This window comes from Erinaceus europaeus, chromosome 4 (genome assembly GCF_950295315.1).
Source record: "Erinaceus europaeus chromosome 4, mEriEur2.1, whole genome shotgun sequence".
In the NCBI taxonomy this organism is placed as follows: Eukaryota; Metazoa; Chordata; class Mammalia; order Eulipotyphla; family Erinaceidae; genus Erinaceus; species Erinaceus europaeus.
In genome coordinates, this window is record NC_080165.1 from 117,022,891 (window position 1) to 117,046,697 (window position 23,807).

Consider the following 23,807-nt stretch of genomic DNA (forward strand, 5'->3'; position numbering starts at 1 on the left):
GCTTCCAGATCCCTGGTTGAATCCCCCACACTACCAAAAGCCAGAGTTGAGAAGTGCTCAGGTAAAAAAAAAAAAAAAAAAAAGGAGGAGGAAGAGGAGGAGGAGGAAAGAAAGAAAGAAAAAAGTAATAGAGAATATAAAAGAGTATGTTAGAGTATGTTGTTCATTTATTAATATATATCATGCCTTTCTTGAGTGCAGCAAGCTTCTCATATTGGGCATCCTTTTTAGATCCTGAGCTTGACACAAAACCCCATCACAAAAGACGAAGCCCCACAGAGTTCTGAATAACTGAAAATAACAGACCAAAGTCAGTCGAAGCATGTTTCTCTTTTTATAACTAGAGGATTAACTGAATGGTCTAGCAGAAGCAACTTCCATGCATGCTGGTTTTCTCTCAGCTGCTTTCAGTGACTTCGCCCCTTTTCTTTACATTTTCTTTTCATATTTACAGTTTATTTTTCTCCCATTCACCTTGAGCAACTAAAAGCTCCTTTGGATTAGCTTTTAGCTTGTTTTCTGCTCTGTTGGCTGTATTTTCATACTTAAGTCTTCAGCTCTAACACTTAGCAAACAAGTATTTATTCTATTTGCCAAGGCATTTAGTTTTGTGATACACTGCATTCTGGAGCATTGCCTGTGGGAAGATTGGGAGGAGGGGGTATTTGAAAAAGCAAAATGAGTAACCTATTCAGAACTTCCATGGAATTCTCCCCGCTGCGTCTGTCCTTAGCCCAGTGGATTGTTATGCATACTGTTGATTCTTTCCTTCTTCTCTGTCCCTCTCTCTCTCTCTCTCTCTCTCTCTCTCTCTCCTTTTTGGGGGGTGTCTGTGACCAGAAATTCACTCATCTAAAATGACCTTTTTTTATTTCTTTACTGGAAGATTAGTGGTTTACAGTCAACAGTAAAATACAATAGCTTGTACATGTGTAAAACTTCAGTTTTCCACATAGCAATTCAACTCCCACTAGGACCTCCTCCACCATCATGTTCCAGGATCTGATCTCTCCCCACTCCCACCCCAGTCTTTTACTTTGATGCAATACACCAATTGGACCATATTCATACATATTAAACATAGCTTCTAACCACTGCATGTTTTGTTTTGCAACCAAGACTATTGTTTGGGCTTAGTGTCTGCACAATTCCACTAGCCCCAACACTTTTTTTTTTTTCTTTTTTGACAAAGGGTAAGAGGCAGAAAGTGAGAGAAAACAGCACTATAAGATCACTGGCAAGGATTCCACTCTTTAAGTGGAATCTAGGGTTGTAAGCCCAGACTAAGTGTGTGCTCTACTGGGAAAACCCTTTGATTTGGTGAAACCCTTTGCATTTGATTGTATGTTCCATTTGTAGTGATTTGTGTATAGAGTAGTGACCAGAAAATCAGATTTATTTTCTATGCCAGAGTTAATTTGAGCAAGATCCTTGCTAAATCATTTATTTCAATTATTTTTTCACAACATATACGAAGTGTTAGGATTCCCATTATATGGATTAAGAGATCAAACTTTAGGAAAAAGCCTTGTTTAAGATCGCAGAGGTAATCCTAAATTGTTACCAACTAAAATATACAGCCAGTTGCTGACCTTTAACATGCTACTGACGCTCCTAAACTTGCCCTTGGAGCTGACAGAGCACGTATGGAGCATATATTCCATTCTGAAGCCAAAAGGAAGGTCTCTAACTTGTATTACCTAAGCCAGATGCCAGTCAACTTTCTGCCAGCCATCCTGTCCATGGTTTTCCCAGTGTTGGTTACCGTTACATGCACTTTACTTTTTTGCTATAATTTGTAGGCAGAGTTTATAGGAAATAGTTCTTAGGGGTGGCCTGAGTGTCTATTGTTTCTTGCTAGAAATAGAGATGTACACTGAGCATTAAGGCCTTTAGGTTTCACTTCAACTTGGAGAAAGACATCAAGCAGAAGTGCACACAACTTAGTTACCAGTGATACTTCATAAATTATGTTCTGGTGAGGAATATCTTTTATACTGTCTTTGTGTAGGTTAAACTTTTTCATATATGTTGCTAGACCCTAATTTTAATATTTGCCCTTAGTAAATGCTTGTTAAATTTCTGTATGAAATTTCCAGTAAAGCCATGCACAAGAACCGGGCTTCAAGCCTTCAGTCCCCACTGCAGAGGAAAGCTTCATGGGCAGTGTTAAGAGTTCTGCAAGTGCCTCTTTTTCTCTCTCCCCAAACCCCTCTCAGTTTCTCTCTGTTGCTATTAACGAAAGAAGGGGGAAAATGACTGCCAGGAGAGGAGTGGTCCTAAAGGCACTGAGCCCTAATGATAACCCCAGTGGCAATGAAAAACATAAGACTTCCATACTAGAAAGAGATATGGTCATTGCTTAATAATAGCCTATTCCAAGGGTATTAAAGTGGATAGTCTACTTCATTATCTGGAAAAAGAAAACACCATACCTGTGCATAGCATGTAGTTTTTTTAATTACTTTGACATTATCATTTGAGGTAATGTGGTTTTTCTCTTAGTTATAAACTCCATCACATTTTTATTTCCCTTAAGCATGTCAGTTTTTTTCTTTTTTCTTAATTTATTTTTTAATATATTTATTTATTCCCTTTTTGTTGCCCTTGTTTTATTGTTGTAGTTATTGTTGATGTCACTGATGTTGTCGTTGTTGGATAGGACAGAGAGAAATGGAGAGAGGAAGGGAAGACAGAGAGGGGGAGAGAAAGACAGACACCTGCAGATCTGCTTCACACTTGTGAAGTGACTACCCTGAGGGTGGGGAGCCATGGCCTGGAACCTAATCCTTACACTGGTCCTTGTGCTTTTCGCGACATGCGCTTAACCCGCTATGCTACCGCCCAACTCCCAGGCATGTCAGTTTTTTGGTGTGTTTTTTTAAATATTTATTTATACCCTTTTGTTGCCCTTGTTGTTTTATTGTTGTAGTTACTATTGTTGTTATTGATGTCATTGTTGTTGGATAGGACAGAAAGAAATGAAGAGAGGAGGGGAAGACAGAGAGGCGGAGACACCTGCAGACCTGCTTCACCACCAGTGAAGCAACTCCCCTGTAGGTGGGGAGCCTGGGGCTCCAACCAGGATCCTAATGCAGGTCCTTGCACTTTGCGCCACGTGTGCTTAACCCGCTGCGCTACCGCCCGACTCCCAAGTATGTCAGTTTTGAGATTAATAATACAAAGAAGGTAACAATCACCATAGAACTGGTCTTCTGTAAGTAGGCATTGATTTAACTCTGCTTGCTGGTTACTTATGGCTAATAGTAGTCTTGAGTAAAACTCATTTGCTATCATAATTCTATTTTGTATTAATATTGTGAAAAAGAAAACTTGTTCTTGGTGACAACCTTCAACAAAAAATGATCCCATTAGCTGCTCTCTAAAGTAATAATTATGCCTGCTGGCATTTGTATATGCTGCCTTTGGAGATGCTCCAGGGGAACAATTCTAGAAACATCAATTAATGAATTAGCAAATATAGTAACTTAAAATATGTATGAGATTCTTCTAGAGTTTACTATCTAGAATGTACAAACTGACTAGGATTTACAAATTTTACTGCGGATCTTGGAGAATCGTTTTTCATTTGGATTTTGATTGCAGTCTTTCCAGTATGAGGCATAAATGAGACGTTTGATTTGGGGCAATGAGAAGGTAACCAGCCTACCTCCTATAAAGCCGTTCATATTTTCTATAACTGCACAAGGTGTTGTGGAGAAATTATCTGAAGCTAATTAGGCCTCAGGAGATGGAAGAAATCATGCACTTATTTCGGAAAGCTTCTTCTAGAGAACGCGAGCGCCCTCTGGGTTGCATTTACAAGCAGTGTGGTGACGCAACTCTGGCCACTTGGCCACCAATGAGTAAGAGACAAGGGGCCGGATTCCTCCTGATGGGAGGATAATAAGATCCACAGAGACTGGCGACAGGAAGGAAGAACAGATCGTGCATTTGAATAGCGGCCGCCGGGCAACCTTGTGCCTTTACCGAGTTTACGGGCGCTTCACAATCCTTCTGCCTAGCTCCCCCACACCCCATACACCCGCCCCGCCGTGTGTCACCTTCCTGTTCGGAAGTCTTAGTAGGTTGCTGGGACAGAACAGGGGGCGCCTACTCCACCCGTCAGGTATCCGGCTGGAAGAAAAAAACCAGTCTCAACAACTTAATTCTGTCAAATGATAAGTTTAGCAGACCATCCGTCTGTAATGGCTGCATAGTAGGGTAGGGGACGAGAGAAACCTTCAGACATTTTGTTGTTGTTGTTTGTTCCAACCACAAATCATATGGTTGTGCCTCTTCTTTATTCCACTTGAAGCCTTCTAACTCCACATTCCTCCTAAAATCAATGTGGCAGAGTTTCTTTGAGTAAACTGTGCATGTGTTTTGGATTTTTTTTCTGGACTGGTTTAAGATGATAATCAGTCAAGTTACATTTCTTGTGTGCCTAGTTGGAGTAGTAATAACCCCCCTGGACGCTGATGACTGTAATTTTCTGGGTGATGTTGCAATGAAGGGAATAAACGGTCCAGTGTTTAACTTTGCAGCTTGACCCTTTCCCATATGTAAATTGCCTTTATATAAAGTGGGGTTGATAACAGAGCTGTGGCAGCCTTCTGAGGCTCCTGATCCCTTGTCACCTCACCTCCTGGCCTTATCAGGCACCTAGCAGGAAAGCTACTTAAGTCAGCACTGCATTCTATCACCAACCTCCAGACAGTAAGTCCCAAACAACCTTCACATCCTAGGTGACCGGAAGCATGAAAGAAGAGGCTATAAAATCGCCTTTGAAAGGTTCGTAGGCATTTATTACTCTAATTTAGATGGCATGCCCAAGGCACAGGTGATGAGGAGGGACGTTTGATGGAAAGATTTCTCAATTTAATGTTGTAAAAATAAAAATATCAGTGTGGGCTGGTGTTTCTGCGCAGTTTTTGTAAGTTATTCTCTCAGAGGGGAAGGAACCATTTATGAACTGGACTGGGCTGGATTGGAGTGACTGAAGTAAAAGGTGGGATCAATGTGTGAAGGGAAGGGGATACCAGCAATAGCAAAGTCATATGAAGACTTTCTCACTAGAAGAAACTGAAAGCTGAAGCTGGCCAGCTGATATTGGCATAGCAGTTTAGCAATAGTGAGTTTTGTATTTATTTAGTTGGCTTGTTTTTAAGAATGAGTGCTGAGCAAAAATTCCCAGCCAGTCTCAAGAAGAGAGGCTGTGTATTTCTTTCTCCCAATTTGGTGTCTGTTATAACTAAGCAAACCAAGAAGCAATTGAGGCTACAGATCATATTAGGACAAATGAGGTGGTTCTGCCTGCAAATCAGATTCCCTGCCCATGACCAAAGAAAACCGCTTCACATACTATTCTTGGTTTGACAGCTGGTATTTCTGTGTCAGACCCAGGCGGCAACTCTAAAATGGCCCCTGGCAGCAAGGGGTCAGGGGAGGGCATTCACCGCAGACTGTACCAACGAGTGCCAGGTACCTGGCCCTGTTAACTTACACAGCCCTCTTTCCTCGCTCTGATCCCGTGGTGCTAGTTGTTTCCCTAGTGCTGGAAAGACGCCTAGCATTGGTGGTCAGACTGCAGCTCCCAGGCTCTCCCAAAGGTTGGGTGACAGGATGCACCTCACTGTTGCTCTGCAGGGCTTCCCTTCCTTCTCTGTGTTCTCGAGTGTGTGGGAGGGGGGTTACCTGGTTAATCTACCAGAAGTCAACGAATCATACTTTTTCTGGGACTTGGGAGAAGAAAGAGCAAGAGATACAATGTATAATAATAATCTTGAATCATCCTTGAGATAAACTGGGGTCAGTGTATGGAAGACGAAGACAAAATAAATTCTTGTACACAATGTGACCATGCGTTTCCAGAGGGGAAAGGGAATGACAGGGATCAGTGGTACTCCCGGTTACTGGCCCTGAGCTGCCCCCATCGCCTCAGGGGGTCACTCCAGGCTGTCCCCCAACACAGCGCCAAAACTCTCCTAACTCCACTTCCTCACGTGTTCTTGGCAGAACGGCGATTAAAAAATACAAGGGAAAACTATTACATGTGGGACGGACAAAATGTTCTCGGAGATTACTTTAGAAGTAAAAAAAAAAAAAGTGAAATGCAGATTGTAGGTTTTTTTTTTTTTCTTTTAGTGCAGAGACGAACTTTATTTCCGCCCCCTCCCCTACACATTCCTGACCTCTCCCTCCCCCTTTCCTTTTTCTTTCCTTCCTCCACTTCCAAGTTCTGGGATTTTTCAGCCTTGCTTGAGTTTGGCCAAAGGCACAAAAAAGGCGTTTTCGGAAGCGGCTCGACTGTGCACAAGGGCCATTTGTTTGTTTTGGGACCCGGGGCAGGAAATCTTGCGGGGCCTGAGTCACAGCGGCTCCTTCAAGGAAACGTCAGTGTTCTCCGGTCGCCCTAGCCGGCTGAGCGCCCCTCCGACCGCTGCCCATGGGGGAGATGCAGGGAGCGCTGACCCGGGCCCGGCTCGAGTCCCTGCTCCGGCCGCGCCACAAGAAGAGGGTCGAGGTGCAGAAACGGAGCGAATCCTTCTTGCTCACCGGACTGGGTAAGCGCCGCGCCGGCACGCGGGGAAGTGGTCTTGCTCCCGCCGCCCCTCACCACCACCACCACCACCACCAGTTGCTCGGCTCCGGCGAGAGGGGATGAGGGTTTGCGGCCGTTCTGGTGGTGCAAGGACAGATGCCGGGGGCTGGAAAAGGCAGCCTGAGCCCGGGGGAGACCCGCGGGGCGGGCGCCCGGCTCCGGGCTGACCCGGGAGATAAGGGCGCACGAGGCCCCTGTCCCGGAGCTGGTGCCCTGCGCGCGCCAGATAACCCGGACTGCGGTCGCCGCGCCGCACAGGACACGCTGTGCCGCTTGAGGTTGGGGAGAGGGGCTGCGGCGCACTGGGCGGAAAGCCCTAGAGAGGGTCTGGGCGCCTACGGCAGACGCAAAGGCACCCTGGCCCGGCGCGCACCGGGCGGAAAGCGCCCCAGTGCAGCGTTCTGATTTCCTGCCGGTGTGGAATAATAAATGAGAAAGGTGGAAAATTACCCGGGATGCTTCCTGACCCTCCCTAATCCCTCAGCTTGTGGTTTCCCTCCGTTTCTTCGCTCCCCAACCCCCCAATCCCCAGCAGGGGACCAGGGGGAGGCTGCTGGAGCCCGGCGCCCGACCCTTCCCCCTCGGCCCCCTGGCCCCCAGCCGGGGTGGAACCGCCCGGGGCTCGCCGCCCGCCTCGCCCGCCTCGCCGGAGTCGGGGACGGGGCTGGGGGCGGGGCCTGCCTCCCGCCGCTTCCTCGTTGTTGCGTGAGTCCCGCCCCCGCCAAGGCTCAAGCGCTTATAAGGAGAGCGCTGAGCCGGGAGCGGCAGTGCTCGGTGCCTTGCTCTCTCTGATTGCAAGCAGTTGAGCTCAGTCTGGCGATGACTGTGAAAACCGAGGCTGCGAGGGGCACCCTCACTTATTCCAGAATGAGGGGAATGGTAGCAATCCTCATCGGTGAGTGTAGGCATAAAACAGCACTAACATTCGAGGATTCTCTAAGTGGAAATTTTTGAAGATTCCCGAATCAGATTAGGCTGTGTGGCGTCGGACATCTACAAAGCCATTTGAACGTTTCTTTCTTCTCTAATTCACAGCTTTCATGAAACAGAGGAGGATGGGCCTGAACGACTTTATTCAGAAGATTGCCAATAACTCCTATGCATGCAAACAGTAAGTTTGATGGGGGTTTGGGGAAATAAAAATCAGCCGTGGAGTTTGAAATGATAGAGCAATATATTGGAAAGACATTCTCATCGTCAAGTGTATTTATTGGTCAGGAAGCTTGACCGGGGTTGGGGGTCCCTTTTCTCTCGTAAATTTAAATGTTAAATAGTAGTTAAATTTAAATGTTTTAAACATTGGAATTGATTTGCAAACATCAAATCTTAAGAGATATGAAGAATTTTTTCATGTTTGCATAATTCACCCCCTTTTCAAGAATAACAGCCCCCATTTTCTGCTTAACTGGTTTTATTATTTTCTTTAGCTGTTATTTAGTTGAATGACATAACTGGAATATTTTTAGTATAAACACTGTATTCTAAAAAAGTTAGGCTAGAAACTCACTTTTGATGTTGGTGTGCCCTCTTGTGGCAAATACATTCTAAATTGTTCCTTTTTTGCAGTCCTGAAGTTCAGTCCATTTTGAAAATCTCCCAGCCTCAGGAGCCAGAGCTTATGAATGCCAATCCTTCTCCTCCAGTAAGTATGCTCTGTCTGAATCTTGTAAATGAGTCAGTAGCTTACTTTGATTGATTAAAAGAGCATTTCCAGAAGGAAGTATGAAGACAGGAATGCTTTGTTGACTTAGCAAGTGACATAAGCTCTCATGTATTGAGTCAATGAAGTATTTTAATAGGCATGTTGCATAAAGTTTTATCTGTTTACAACGTGACACTATATAATTTCCATACTTGCATTTTAAAATAATGTATGTGGATGAAAAGTAGCTTATATTTAAATAGTTTTGTAGCTATTTCTTGCAGATGTTTCTATTAGCTTTGATTATGCTTTATTATCAGTGTTTTTCTGTGAGGATATTAAAAGAAAGCATTTCTTTTCTAGCCAAGCCCTTCTCAGCAAATCAACCTTGGACCGTCATCCAATCCTCATGCTAAACCATCTGACTTTCATTTCTTGAAAGTGATTGGAAAAGGCAGTTTTGGAAAGGTAACTTCAGATTTGAAGACATTATTTTAGTTTTTAAAGTACCCATTTTGCATTTTTCTTGGATGTAGATTGCAAAGTGACTCTTTTTTTAATTTGACATTTAAGGTTCTTCTAGCAAGACACAAAGCAGAAGAAGTTTTCTATGCAGTCAAAGTTTTACAGAAGAAAGCAATCCTGAAAAAGAAGGAGGTATGAGATCTTGACAGATAAGAGACGGAAACAGTCATTCATTGAATTGTTTTACTACGGAATTTTGGTACCGCTTGAAATTTACCACTAATTTCTTTTTTATCTTCTTTTTTTTTCTAGGAAAAGCATATTATGTCAGAGCGAAATGTTCTACTGAAGAATGTGAAACATCCTTTCCTGGTGGGCCTTCACTTCTCTTTCCAGACTGCTGACAAGTTGTACTTTGTCCTAGACTACATTAATGGTGGAGAGGTGAGCACTGGGAATGTGCAGACAGACTACTTGTAGCTTTGTGTTTGAGACACAAGTTTTTTTAGATACTTGGGAGAAGATTAGGGTGGGAGAAGAGTTACCATAATAAGCATTCCCTTTAATTTGCCAGATTTCAAATAGTTAACGGACTATTTAGGGCCACTTCCTACAATTGTTCTCATTAGCCATATATGTCTAGATTAATCACACTCATTGTCCACAGCCTCTGGCAACCTTCACTAACTTTGTTCTGTCTCCTACAGTTGTTCTACCATCTCCAGAGAGAACGATGCTTCCTGGAACCACGGGCTCGCTTCTATGCTGCTGAAATAGCCAGTGCCTTGGGTTACCTACATTCGCTGAACATCGTTTATAGGTGAGTTGCAGTGCACTTAAGGCTACCCTCTTGAATATGAAAGAGACATAGACCTAACCTTCTGATAGAGCCTTAAAATAATCTGTGTTTCTGTCCGACCTGGTAACCTAACACCAGGTCCACTGACATGTGAGCAGTCGAGCAGTCTGGAGTCTAAGCCAGCTAGGATTGTGCCAAATCTAGATTAGTAGAACAAGCACTCCTTTTTCTTACTATACAACTCCAATGAATTTAAAATGCTTCTACTACCCTGAGGAATTAATTTTCACAGAGGGTTTCTTATGAAGTGAAATTAATGTCATTAATTTTTTTTTCTTCATCTTTTTTACAGAGACTTAAAGCCAGAGAATATTTTGCTAGACTCACAGGGACACATTGTCCTTACTGACTTTGGACTCTGCAAGGAGAACATTGAACACAATGGCACAACGTCCACCTTCTGCGGCACACCTGAGGTAGGAGGACTCTTCTTCATTTGCTGTCTCTTTCCGAGAGATCCAAGTGTGACAATGTTTTTTAAATTCCCAAAGAGTAAAACTATTTTTGGAAATTTCTTAGCCCAATTTAGTGCAAACCAAGTATATGTACTGTGTTATGTAGCTCAAGGTATTCTAAGGCCTTATGTTTTAATTTTAAGCATTCTATTTACAAGATTTATACCATGAAAGCTTTCGTAATCTCCCAGAAGAATATTAGTTGGGTACTTGATAACTTTCTTAAAGACTCACTACATACAGAGTGACCAAATTTGTCAGTATGCCCAGCATTCTATTGGGAAGTAATATAAGAAATATATTTTCTAAGCCTTTTGGAAGGTTGTTTGTTTGACCTTGGAGTTGCCTATTTCACAATCTCTAAACTCTTTATTTTCTTGGTTTGTTTTTCAGTATCTTGCACCTGAAGTGCTTCATAAGCAGCCTTATGATAGAACTGTGGACTGGTGGTGCCTGGGAGCTGTCTTATATGAGATGCTGTATGGCTTGGTGAGTAGCATATTGAGAAGCTTAACCACCCCTTGCTAGAATGTTAGTCTTTTTACAGGACAAACTAATCAAGCCACACAGGCTCCACTGTAGCCCTGACCATTGTGACTTGTCCTTAAAAGCTCAGCTTCTTTCTATCAAAAGCTGATAAGAAAGGACTATTGGTTTTAAGTGTTTGGAGGTTAAAAAAAAAAAAAAACTTAGCTGGTGGATTTTTCTTGTCAGTTTACATTTTGCTAGGTCTGACCATAGCTATGTTTTGACAGTGGGACAAAAAAAAAAACCAAAACATAGCATATTTATGTCTGCCTCCTGGCTATGGCTGTAAAAATGGATGTTTAAAAATCAAGAGCGAGGGCAGGGGTAGATAGCATAATGGTTATGCAAAGAGACTCTCATGCCTGAGGCTCCAGAGTCCCAGGTTCAATCCCCTGCACCACCGTAAGCCAGAGCTGAGCAGTGCTCTGGTAAAAAAAAAAAAGAAAAGAAAAAAAAATTAAGAGTGGGATCCAGGTGGTGGTGCCCCTGGTTGAGCACACACATCACAGTGCACTAGGACCCAGGTTCAAGCCCGTGGTCCCCCACCTGCAGGGGGAAAGCTTCACAAGTGGTGAAGCAGGGCAGTTGAGTCTTAAGTAATTTCCTCCCTTCTTTCAGCCTCCTTTTTATAGCCGAAACACAGCTGAGATGTATGACAACATTCTGAACAAGCCCCTTCAGTTGAAGCCAAATATTACAAATTCTGCAAGACACCTCCTGGAGGGCCTCCTGCAGAAAGACAGGACAAAGCGGCTGGGTGCCAAGGATGACTTTGTAAGTCATTTTTTCTTCTCTTATCCTAGGCTGTCAGAACTGCATGGACCTCACTGCCCTTGAAACTCGCCTATCTAAATTAATCTCTTGTTTTGTTTTTTTTTCAACAGATGGAGATTAAGAATCATGTCTTCTTCTCCCTAATTAACTGGGATGATCTCATTAATAAGAAGATTACTCCTCCTTTTAACCCAAATGTGGTGAGTATCTATCCTCAAAGAATCGGGAGACCCAAAGGAAAAGTCTTTTAAGTCAGAGTTGATGGTGGTGCTAGAAGGGGGAGGACCCTCAAAGATTAAACCAGCATTTTTAGGTTTTATTCATTAACCATTACTACACCTAGAGAAAAGATTCAGTTTTTGTGTCAGCAAAGCTCATATATATTTTTTTTAAATGCATTTGTCAGTTAAGCTATCAAAAGGCAAGGCAAACTATTCTTACTGAAGCTTTGTATGACCTTGGGATTTGTGCTTGAACTAAAACTGTATAGTCCCTGAAAGACTTGTGAGCTCCAGTATTTAAAACTGGAATCATGATTTCCCTGTCCTGTATCCATTGTGAATTCTTAATACTGAATGTATGTGGCTTTGTTTTTGTTTTTTCCTTCAACAGAGTGGGCCCAGTGACCTGAGGCACTTTGATCCAGAGTTTACTGAAGAGCCAGTTCCCAACTCCATAGGTAGATCCCCTGATAGTATCCTCCTCACAGCCAGCGTCAAGGAAGCTGCTGAGGCCTTCCTGGGCTTTTCCTATGCACCGCCCATGGACTCTTTCCTCTGAACAGTCTGAAATGTGATTTAAAAGGATTTTTTTTTTTTGCGTGTGTTTTAAAATTTTCATTTAACCTTTTGGCGGAACTGCCAGCCGACAGAACATCTTATAAGAGAATTTGCACATCTCTGGAAGCTTGCACACCTTGGCAATCTTACTGCACACTGTTTGCTGGAAGCTTTTTGAAGAGCACATCTTCCTCTCACTGAACTCATGAGATTATCATTTTTATTCTTCCAACGTGGTGCTATCTCTGAAAGGAGCATCAGAGTGCCGCCTTAGACAGATGCAGTCATCTCATTTTGAAAACAAAAAGGACATTATTCTAAGAGGGGTCTGTCTGGGCCACGATAATGAATCTTATGAAATGTGCCTTTTCTGATGAGATTGTGTTAGCTCCAAAGCTTTTCCTGTTGCAGTGTGTTTTCGTTTCCTAGTTTTCATTGTGAATTTACTGTGTAAACAGTGGTATGAGTGTGGTATGACTGATCACAGATGGATTTAGTTATAAGCATCAATGTGACACTTGCAGGATACTACAATGTGGGACATTGTTTGTTTCTTCCATATTTGGAAGATAAATTTATGTGTAGATTGTTTTTGTAAGATAGTTAATAACTAAAATTTATGGAAATGGTCTTGCAATGACTTGTATCCAGATGCTTAAAGAAAGCATTGCTGCTACAAATATTTCTATTTTTAGAAAGGGTTTTTATGGACCAATGCCCCAGTTGTTGATCGAAGCCTGGTGTTTTAATTGTTTAAAATGTCACCTGTAAAATGGGCATTATTTATGGTTTTTCTTTTTTTTTTTTGCATTCCTGAAAACGATGTATTGTAAAAAAGAAAGTCTGTACATTGGATAATAACACTAGTATATTTAAACTGACAGGCTTATTTGTAATGTAAACCACCATTTTAATGTACTGTAATTAACTTGGTTATAATATGTACAATTCTTCCCTCCTACATACCACACAACTTTTTTTGTGTGTGATAAACCAGTTTTGGTTTGCAATAAAACCTTGGAAAAAAGTGTCATGTTTGTTATGTGTATTTCAGTTAAAGGAATAGTAACACATGCATTTAAAAATTGTGTATATATACAGAAGCTTCCCGTTTTCCCTGTAGATGGAGATGGGGAGCTTAGAGAGTGCTACTACTAGTCCCCCAATTAAAATTTAAATTCAGGGAAATATTGATTTCCAGTTCATTGTTTTGTTCCAATAGCAGAGACTAAGAAGTCAGAACTTGAGAGAAAGGTGAGGAGATCTTAAAACCAACTTAAGAGGACTGGGGAGATAACAATGGTCATGCAAGCAGACTTCCATGCCTAAGTTTAAGGTCCTGTAAAGTTAGCTATTCTAACAATAGGTCTAAGTAGCAGGTAGTGTCGAATTTCTTTTTTTTTTATAAGGTTTTATTTATTTATGGGAGAGATAGGAGAGAGAGAACCAGACATCACTCTGGCACATGTGCTGCCAGGATCGAACTTGGGACCTCATACTCAAGAGTCCAAAGCTTTATCACTGTGCCACCTCCCAGACCACATATAGTATAGAATTATTTGTCTTAAATGAATATTATCCCAAAAAGATGAGCTGGTAGAACTTTGGGTTTCTCAGAGTACATATAGCTGAACCCAGGCCAGTGCTGGTTCAGAGAAGGGTCCAAAAGGAGTACAACCTTAATTCAAACCCAGAAACCTTGATCTAGGGTGTATATTTAGCACTGCACGGGTCAGACAAAACTGGGTTCGGTGTACAGAGTCCACTTCTTTAGCTCACCTTGCTGGAATATTTATTGTGAATGGCATGGTATAGATTCCCACTGCATATCTAAACTTTAATACGATTTTTGCTTATCTAAGCCATACATGTAAATTTTGAGCAAATAAACTCTACTACAACAGTTGACCTTACTGCTACCCAAAACTCCTTCTGCTACAATTTCTGGAATTTCCCCCGAGAAAGTTGTGAGCTCTTTTATTATGGCTCTTGAAAGTTACCTCACAGTACCCCTGCCAAGGCTTCTAAGAGGTTAAAAGTTACTTGAAGATTAGTTTGCCCTTCTTCATAATCCAATGATGGATTGTAATCAAAGTGAGTCAATGACTTCATACCAAAGGTAGAAGAAGACAGGTCAAGCTCTGTACGGTTCTGTTACTTTACAGACACTAGTTGTAAGACATTCCATCTCTTACCAAACCTAAATACCAAAATATACATAGTGGCCAAAAGAATCTATAGCATGGACTTTACTCATAAAGACTAATGCTATCTCTGACAGGGAGACTTTTTCCCTCCTTGAACCAAAAGTGCAGGTGAGGGTGGAGAAATAGCTCACCTTGGAGGTGCCTGTCTTGCTATGCTAACGGGTTCCAATCCTAGCACACCACATGGGGAGTGCTACGGTGGCACTGGGGGAAACTCCAGTGCTGTGGTGTCTCTTCTTGTTTACCTCTGTCTCTACTTGAATGATAAAGTTAGTCCAGATTGGTAAAACTTGCACAGGCATGAGGCCCTAGCAAACCAACATAAATAAATAACTTTTTTAATATTTTATTTATCCATTTGTTGGGTAGAAGAGAGAAATCTAGAGGGAAAAGGAGATAGAGAAGAGAGAAAGAGTGGCACCTGAAGAAGCACTGCTTCACCAACTGTGAAGCTTGCCCACTATAGGTTGGGCCCAGAGACTTGAATCCAGTTCCTTGCACATTGTTAATATGTGCTCTGTACTAGACGCACCCCCACCCAGCCCAATAATACATGTTTAAGGATAATGATTTGCTTTGTTGGACAACTGTCAATCACTATATAAAAACTGATTCACATTGTTTGAGAACTAAAAGGTACTAGAGGAGTCCAAAGTGCTGTCATTCAATGGGAGGTATATTAGATCAAACACAAACAGGTAGAAAAGGAACAGGGCAAGAACAAGGAAGTCAAGAAAGAACAAGGGATCACTCAAAAAGTGTAAATATTTACTGAGCACTATGATGTCAAATGGCTTATATACAGAGGTATCTTTTATCTGGAGGAGTTGGTGGCATACCTTGCTTTTACTATTTAGAACTATAATTGAGCACAATAACTGGGAAAAAGGGAGTTATTCAATTTAAAGGCCTTGGTCTGCTCAAACACTGGTTTGAGGGGACATATTCAACTATGATTTGACAAACTTAAATGAAGAACCATTGCTACCCTAGAGTTAGTCACTAAACTTAGAAGGTCTGTCATCTACTTGCAGAGACATGAGTCTACCACACTATGCCATGGGTAATGGATGAAGGTTAGAGACTTTAGAAGTTCAGAAGCTCTCTGTATGGTTGGCTGTTCAGGGAAAGCTTCACAGAAGGGGACACTGAAGATTCTTACTAACCAGTTATATTTCTATAGTCTAATGGGATGTAGACCCTGAATTTTAGATAATTAAAGTAGTATATCACTGAGCTTTCAGTCTATGCCAGACTTTGTTCTAAGTCCTTTATACTTGACTTAAGCTTCAATCCTGTAAACTCAAGAAAGAAGACACCAGCACAGAAAAGTAATTTGCTGATTAGTAAAATCATGAGGTTAGGAGTCAAATCAGGATGGTCTGGTCTCCAAACCTGTGCTTGTCACAGTTTCTTTATCCTGTCCAACATGTGACAAAAATTAGAAGCAAAGGATATCTATTTGTCATTCACATATTATTTCACCAAATCTTAATTAAGATATTTACTTCTGGGCAGAGTGTAGATAGCATAATGGTTATGCAGAGACTCATGCCTGAGGCTCCAAAGTCCCAGGTTCAATCTCCCGCATCACCATAAGCCAGTGCTGAGCAGTGCTCTGGTGTTTCTCTCTGTCTTTCTCTCTCTGCATCTCTCTCTCTCTCTCAAAAAAAAAAGATATTTACTTCTAGGCTTTAAGTTAAATATTTACTTCTAGGCTTTAAGTTAGGCAAAGAGAAGCAGAGAGAAAAATTTTAAATGTAATTCAGCGAAAGATGATGAATGACATAGTGGGGGGTGTATTGTTAAATGGGAATCTGGGGAATTTTATGCATGTACAAACTATTGTATTTACTGTTGAATGTAAAACATTAATTCCCCAATAAAGAAATAAATTATTTAAAAAAAATGTAATTCAGCACTGTCAATTGTTGATGAAGGTGAGAAACAGCTAGAAATATATGTTGTAATGGGAGTTTAAATTGGTACAACCATTTGGAAAACTGAACTTAGCAAAACATGAAACCGTGAATAATTTATGACTAGATAGTTCTCCATGATATTCTTAAAAATATTACTTATTCATTTTCTAAAATTTTCAATTATATTAATAGTGGCATTCATATTAACCACCAAATAGGATTAAACAGGTTCACCAAGAGAAAAATTAATGATCTCATGTTGGAAAACTATACTGCAGTGAAAATGAATCCATAATTGCTACTTAAAACAGTGGAATAAGGTTGTTGGGCAATAGTGCAGCGGGTTAAGGACACGTGGCTCCAAGCTCAAGGACTGGAGTAAGGATCCTGGTTCAAGTCCCCGGCTCCCCACCTGCAGGGGAGTCCCTTCACAAGCGGTGAAGCAGGTCTGTAGGTGTCTGTCTTTCTCTCCCCCTCTCTGTCTTCCCCCCCCTCTCGATTTCTATCTGTCCTATCCAACAACAACGGGAGCAACAACAATAAAACAACAAGGGCAACAAAAGGGAATAAATAAATAAGATTTTTTTAAAAAATGGTAAGAGACAGGCGGGGGTAGATAGCATAGTGGTTATGCAAAGAGACTGTCATTCCTGAGGCTCCAAAGTCCCAGCTTCAATCCCCCGCATCACCATAAGCCAGAGCTGAGCAGTGCTCTGGTGTTTTTCTCTGTGTCTTTCTCTTTTTCTTTACATCTCTCTCAAAAATAAAATACTTTAAAAAAAATTTTTTAAATGGTAAAAGACACACAAGGAAGGATGGTCTTCTAACGTCTAACTATAGTCAGTTATTTAATGAGTCAGTGGTTTCAGAAAACAGTTTTGCTTTTTGATAATCCATAAAACCACAAATTTAGGTGCACTTTTCTCTGCTATTTAGTAACAAACATGTTTGTTTTAAAATATGTAACATCATGAAAAGCAGATGGCATGGGAATCTTACTGAATTTGGGAGTTTATCAAAGAGGGTTTGGTGTGTTATACCAAAGCAAAGGACTCTGGGGAGGGAGAAATAGGACTGAGGGTAGGGAGGGAACTTTGGGGTCCAGATGCATGGCACTAAAAAAGAGCCTAGGCTGGGGATGAGAGTGTTTTGCAGACACTTCTCTTGTGAGATGGGAAATTTTGCCCATGTGTCCACAACTATAACTGTAAACCATTACCCATCCCAATAAAAAAACACCATAACATAACCAAAATATTATGTCTTGTAATCAATCTCTACCACATCTTGTTTAATAATTTTTCACCTTATCCAGGAAAAATCCTTCTAAAAACTTACTCCATATGACTGGGGCCTTGCATAAGAAACATAATGATGTTAAACTTAACTTGATAGTGGTAAGAATAACATTTCTATAAGAAAAAAAAACTTCATAAAAATTAAGTATGCTCAATTTTAGAAAATCACTTTTTTCATGTTGCATGAAAATTGTTGGCATCAAAATTCAATGATTATTCCTTAGGCTTCCTCATCGCTTCTATGTGGTATGTGCTGGTCTGTGTCAATAACTACACAACTGTCATTATTCAGGATCAAGTTTAATTTTTTTTATGTTTTCTTTCTCTCTCTCTCTCTCTTTTTTTTTTCTTTTGCATCTTTTCTGTCAATAATTTCAGTAGCAAGACCAGAGACTTATTGTTCACTTAGTGTTTTACCTATAACATTATGTTCCGAAAGATATGTTTGCGTATTTGGTATCTTGGAGACTATGAACACTTACAGACACAGTTCGTGATGTCCTTTTTTTCTGTGTCATCTGTCCTGTGCTCCACCTAGTGTATCATGGCAGGTATGATGGCAGTACTGTAGTGACAATATAGAGGTACAGAATGTTCACAAGAAAAAATATACATGCTGACAATCATTTCTCATGAACAGGAGAATAAGGATCATAAACATAAAGACATCGTGTCACTATGTCACACACATAAAAATCCAGATGAGTGACTGCCAATTTGTTCATGACTGCCAGATAATTTTAACACACTGCTGATCTATCATATTTTACTGCCACTTTGAATAGTAGAAACTCCACATAGCATTCCAGAGATAATTGTCCCTTCCTTACCACACTTAAATTATTTTTTCCAAGAGTGCTGCAGTATTTCTCACAAAACTCAGCACAGATATATTTGTTTGGGAAATTATTAAGTTAAAGCTTTCTAAATGAAATTAAAGTAGAGCAGGAAACAGTTTGGGTTCAAATTGAAAACAATGATTATATCTTTCTTTGAAAAAAAGAGACATGCAGAAATGATCTGGTGCTTGAATTAAATTAGATGCTACCTAATAATAATACATGAAGAGAAAATGTATTTTTCAAATAAAACTTATATGTGGCAGCTGTTTTAAAATGTAGCAGCTGGGGCCAGGCATGGTGCACCTAGTTCAGTACACACATTATAGTGTGCAAGGACTCGAGTTCAAGCCCATGTTCTTTCTCCACCTGCAGTGGGAAAGCGTCATAGAGTGGTGAAGCAGGGCTACAGATATCTCTCTGTCTCTTTCCTTCTCTCTTTTTCCAAATTCCCCTCTCAATTTCTCTGTCTCTATACAATAATAAATGAATAAATATATTACTCAGCTATAAGAAGAGATGAAATTTTTTTTCCATTTTTTTTTTTTTTTTTACCAGAGCACTGCTCAGCTCTGGATTATGGTGGTGCAGGGGATTGAACCTGGGACTTTAGAGCCTCAGGCATGAGAGTTTCTTCGCATAACCATTATGCTATCTACCCCTGCCCGAGATGAAATATTTTTATTTTCTATATCTGAAGTGGAACTTGAAGGAACCCTGTTAGATAATCCAGAAGAGAAGGATGAATACTTGATGATCTTAAGAAGAAAGGCAAAAACAAAAAAAAAAAGGCGGGGACAGGGAGTGTCGATACACAAAGTGAACCTTGGACTGGGTGCAATGTATTGCAGCAAAGCAAAGGATTCTGGACTAGCGGGGACTGTCCTTCTATTTCATGTGTCCTAGTTGTCCTAGTTCTATTTCATATGACATTTAAACATAAACACCTGTTGGACTGAAGACCTAAATATGAAAGATAAAACTACAAGTTAGGAGGGAAAAAATGCAAGAGCATGCAATTGATTAGCTAAATAACAAACAGGTACAAGTTGAGAGATTGAGGGCCCAAGGAAGAAGTCTTCTAGACAGGATTCATGACTTTTGTGCAACCAAAAGAAGGAACAGGATTTTAGTAACATGAAATAATCTTCCAAGGGAAGAAGTAATTACCAGCACTTCCAGAAAACTTTATATACCATCACGTTACTTCAGTTTATCTTGTCTAACTTGTGGTACAGAGTGAAATATTTCTATCCTTTTTATATATTTATGAAAACCAAGGTTCTGTAAAATATAAATAAACACTCAGGAAGGGTATAACTAGAAGGAACAACACTGAACTCATTGATTGTGATATCAGAGACTATTTTCAGACTCCTTTGAGTATTCCCATACTCACTAAGCAGTAAGCACAGGAGTCAGTCAGCACCAGGAATGTATAGGCAGTTAATTTGGTCTCCCTTATCCCTTATTAGAGAATGTTAAATTTTTTATTAGTAATTTAGTAATGATTGACAAGATTGTGGGATAAGAGAGGTACAATTTCATACACCAGAATGCCATATGTGCTCCACTGGAAGCTTCCCTATTCTTTACTCCTCTGGGAGTATGGACCAAAGATCTTTATGGGGTGCCAAAAGAAGGTGGGAGGTCTGGTTTCTGTAATTGCTTCTCTGCTGGACTCCCAGCCTGTTTCTATCTTTCCCTAGTGGAGTGGGGTTCTGGGGAGGTGGGGTTTCAGGAAACACTGGTGAGGTCATCTGCCCAGGGAAATTAGGATGGCATCATGGTAGCATCTGCAACTTGGTGGCTGAAAAGCATTAAGATATAAAACACAAACACTTGAAACTGGAGAAAAGAACCCTGAAGGTCACCAGTAAATCACTCTGAAATCTACTGCTCAAGTATAAATGCAGCATTTTAAAGTGAATTGTTCTTTTAAACTGTGTTTAAGTCTCCAGAGGCAGTTTTTATTTTATTTTAATTTTTTTATGTTTAGTCATGTCTAACTTCTTTGTTTAAGGGATAGAGGTATATATGTATTTTACATTTTTTATGGAGGAATTGTGGGAATAAAATTTAAGGAGTTTTTACACATTTAGAAAGAATTAATGCTCTAAGCTTTTCTTTTGTATTGGCACCCTTTTATTGAGACAATGCTAACATCAGTTTGCAGTGCCACCCAGTGGATACAATAATACTTGCTACTTTGATAAGGTTTCTCTTTTACATGTGGTAATTACCTGTATTGTATGTTTGTTGCCCAGACTTTTTTTCATCTTCAGTATATTTCTTTTAGATTTTTCAGTTTTAAAATTGTTTGTGTGGGGGCCCAGTTCCCACCTGCAATGGTGGAAGTTTCACAAGCAGTGGAACAGTGCTGCCAGGTCTTTCTCTTTCTCCCCCTTACTCTAACTCCCATCAGAAAAAGAAGGAGAGATAAAAAAAAAAAAAAAGGAAGAGATAGATGCCAGGAATAGTGGCACTGTGTAGACATTGAACCCCAGAGGTAACCCTGGTGAAAAAAAAAAAAAAGGAAAATAATTTTAAAAGACTCTGGGGTGGGTGAGGGGAAGAATACATATCCAAAAAGGATGACAGAGGACCTAGTGGGGGTTGTATCGTTATATGGAAAACTGGGAAATGTTATGCATGTACAAACTATTGTATTTAATGTCGAATATAAAACATTAATTCCCCAATAAAGAAATTAATAGTTTATATGCAGTTTTGTCACTGAATTTTATATTTCATAAATCACGAACAAAATAATCAAAGTCAAACTTCAAAATCATATTAGTTCAACTGATTGTTTCAGTCTGTGTAACAGTTCTTGTCAGAAGAGAAACGAGTGTTTTTCTTTTTTTATTGTTATATTTAAATATTTTATTTATTTATTAGTGGATAGAGACAGAGAACTTGAGAGGGGAGGGAAAGATAGAAAAGGAGAGAGACAAAGAGACACCTGCAGACCTGCTTCACTACTTGTTAAGCTTTTCCCCTGCAGGTTGGGACTAGGGGCTTGAACCCAGGTTCTTGTGCACTATAATATGTGTGCTTTACCAGGTGCACCACCGCCTGGCCCTGAGTGTTTTTCTTATAACCAACCTTATTTAACACAGGAGGAAAAAATCTTCATTCTGCTTTCTTCTTGAACTGTCCCTAAAGTTATTTTAAAATCATTGAAAATTTTAAACTGCTGACACTTCTCTTGTTACGTTTCACTCACTTATAACATTGCTTCCACACAATTGAGTATTTTTCATTAGTACACATTTTGACTATAATGAGTTCATGAAGTCTCAAATTTCATCAGAGATGAATAAATAATACTACTGTCTCATTGTCCTCAGGTAATAAGTATATTTGTTCATTTGATTTTGTTGTGCAAAGCAATAAGCATCTAGTTTCTGGTTGTTTAGAGGCAGTGAGTTTATAGTGAAAGGGTGCCAGGCTTACATGGCAGGAGAGAGGAACTCGTGGCGGTGTGGTAATACAATTCTTTATTTATGCGGGAGCCCCAGAGTCGGGTGTGAGCACAGTGGATTAAGCCACGTGGTACCAAACTGAAATGGCCGGCGTCTGCTTCCCTGTCTGCACACCTGCCCTAATCCAGGTCGGGACACGGAAAGAGAGAGAAACCAGAAACAGAAGTGACTTTTATAGAATAAAACTGGAAGTGGCAAGTTGGAAACGGAAATGGCTAGGAAAAGGGGGTGGAGAAAGGAAAAAGGCTAGGAACTTCCTTAGCAACTATTGCTGTGGTTTTAACTAGTGGGATTAATGTTACCCTGCAGGCAGGGCAGGTCTGGAGGTAGAAAGAAGATAGATCAAAGGAATGGGTGGGGAATCTTTCAGGCAAAACAATGATTATGTAAATAGGCCATAGTGTCAGCAATGGAGGATGGGGGTACTGGCCAAAGGGGGGGGGGGGGCTGGCTTAAAGTTCTTTGTTTAAACCCACTGTCAGTAATAAGAAGTTTACTCTATGTTATAACTTTGTAAATCAATAAAATTCAGAGCCTGAAAACACCAAAAATTGTCAGTTAATTGTGAGGATGTGGTTGAGCTCAGCAGGGCTCACAAAGCACCCTGAATTCCTGATACTGTTGCCTATCTACATAATTATTGTTTTGCCTGAAAGTTCCCCACCCATTCCATTCCTTTGATCTATCTTCTTTCTACCCTCAAGACCTTCCCTGCCTCCAGAGTATTAATTAATCTTACCAGTTAAAACCCTCCAAACACTTGCTAAGGAAGTTCCTACTTTTCCAGCTCCATTTTGCTTTTCTCTGCCCCTTTTGTAGCCATTTCCATTTCTGACTTGCCACTTCCGGGTGGACCTTTAAAAGCTTTGGCTATCTGATCAATAAAGACATTGCATTGTCTCGCCATGTGTTTGGTTCTTGAGTCATCTCCCTTGTGTCACTGAGTAGCAGCCCAGGCTGGCTCTGATTGAGTTCTCTCCAGCCCAGAGAGTACGCGTCCAGGAAGAGTCACCCCCAGCAAAAAATTAAATTCTGTGGTACCTTATTGCTCATGATCATAAGCAAATTATTTTATCTCTCTGATGCCTCCTGTTTATTTTCTGTAAAATAGAAATGATAGTAATGTCTATCTTGAAGGGGGAAAGCCAAAACAGTGCATGTAGTTGGCAATTAATTATTAAGTCACGTGATTTTCATGTGTAACTCATGCACCACTGAGTCCAGTCATCTATATTTACATGCTCATGCAATAGTCCCAAGAGTTGGGCTAAGGCAAGTGTTGTAAATCCATCCAGCTGATCAGGTGAACAAGAAAGCAAAGGTTAATTGTCTATTAGAGGTTGTTAAGGTCTACACAATGTTGGGACCTCTAGGTTGTTCACAGGCTAAATAAATAAATAGTAAGTATGGAGCAGATTGATAATGCAAAGGTAAGGAGAAATTTCTTGAAATCATGTACGCCTTCAGTATGCATGGGAGAGACCTAGGGAAGTTTAATAATTCACATGCATGGCTTTAAGATTATATTAAAAATCCTTAATTAAGAAAATGATTGAGGGGGCCAGGTGGTGGCGCACCTGGCTGAGCACACATGTCACAATGTGCAAGGACCTGGGTTAGAGCCTCCGGTTCCCACCTGCAAGGGGGAAAGCTTTGCGAGTGGTGAAGCAGGACTGAAGGTGTTTCTCTGTCTCTCTATCACCCCCTTCCTTCTTGATTTCTGGATGTCTCTACTCAATAAATAAATAAACAAAAATAATGAGAATAAAAAATAAGTAAAAAGAAAAGAAAATGATTGGTGGTGACACAGTCTTGAGTACATAGGTTACAATGCACAAATACCCAGGTTCAAGCCCCCAGTTTCCACCTGAAGTGGAAAAGCTTTGTGAATGGTGGAATAAAGTTGCAGATATATCTCTCTCCCTTCCTTCTTAATATCTTCTCTTT

General features: G+C 40.6%; 1 protein-coding gene across 3 annotated transcripts in view; it reads left to right on the forward strand.

Moving 5' to 3' along the window:
- Nucleotides 1-13,079, forward strand: part of SGK1 (serum/glucocorticoid regulated kinase 1) — a 142,460-nt gene extending 129,381 nt beyond the window's left edge. Inside the window, exons 1-12 of one of the 3 annotated variants that reach the window (XM_007520025.3) lie at nt 6,121-6,566; nt 7,640-7,715; nt 8,171-8,246; nt 8,610-8,714; nt 8,820-8,903; nt 9,024-9,155; nt 9,419-9,531; nt 9,863-9,986; nt 10,419-10,514; nt 11,172-11,327; nt 11,438-11,527; nt 11,940-13,079. In XM_007520025.3, the coding sequence (XP_007520087.1) occupies nt 6,449-6,566; nt 7,640-7,715; nt 8,171-8,246; nt 8,610-8,714; nt 8,820-8,903; nt 9,024-9,155; nt 9,419-9,531; nt 9,863-9,986; nt 10,419-10,514; nt 11,172-11,327; nt 11,438-11,527; nt 11,940-12,107 (1,338 nt within the window). In that variant the 5' untranslated portion in view covers nt 6,121-6,448 and the 3' untranslated portion in view covers nt 12,108-13,079. Of the gene's footprint in view, nt 1-6,120; nt 6,567-7,346; nt 7,500-7,639; nt 7,716-8,170; nt 8,247-8,609; nt 8,715-8,819; nt 8,904-9,023; nt 9,156-9,418; nt 9,532-9,862; nt 9,987-10,418; nt 10,515-11,171; nt 11,328-11,437; nt 11,528-11,939 lie in introns of those variants that run through there. The other 2 variants (XM_007520026.3, XM_007520024.3) reach the window with 2 other exon arrangements.
- Nucleotides 13,080-23,807: the final 10,728 nt, after the last annotated feature.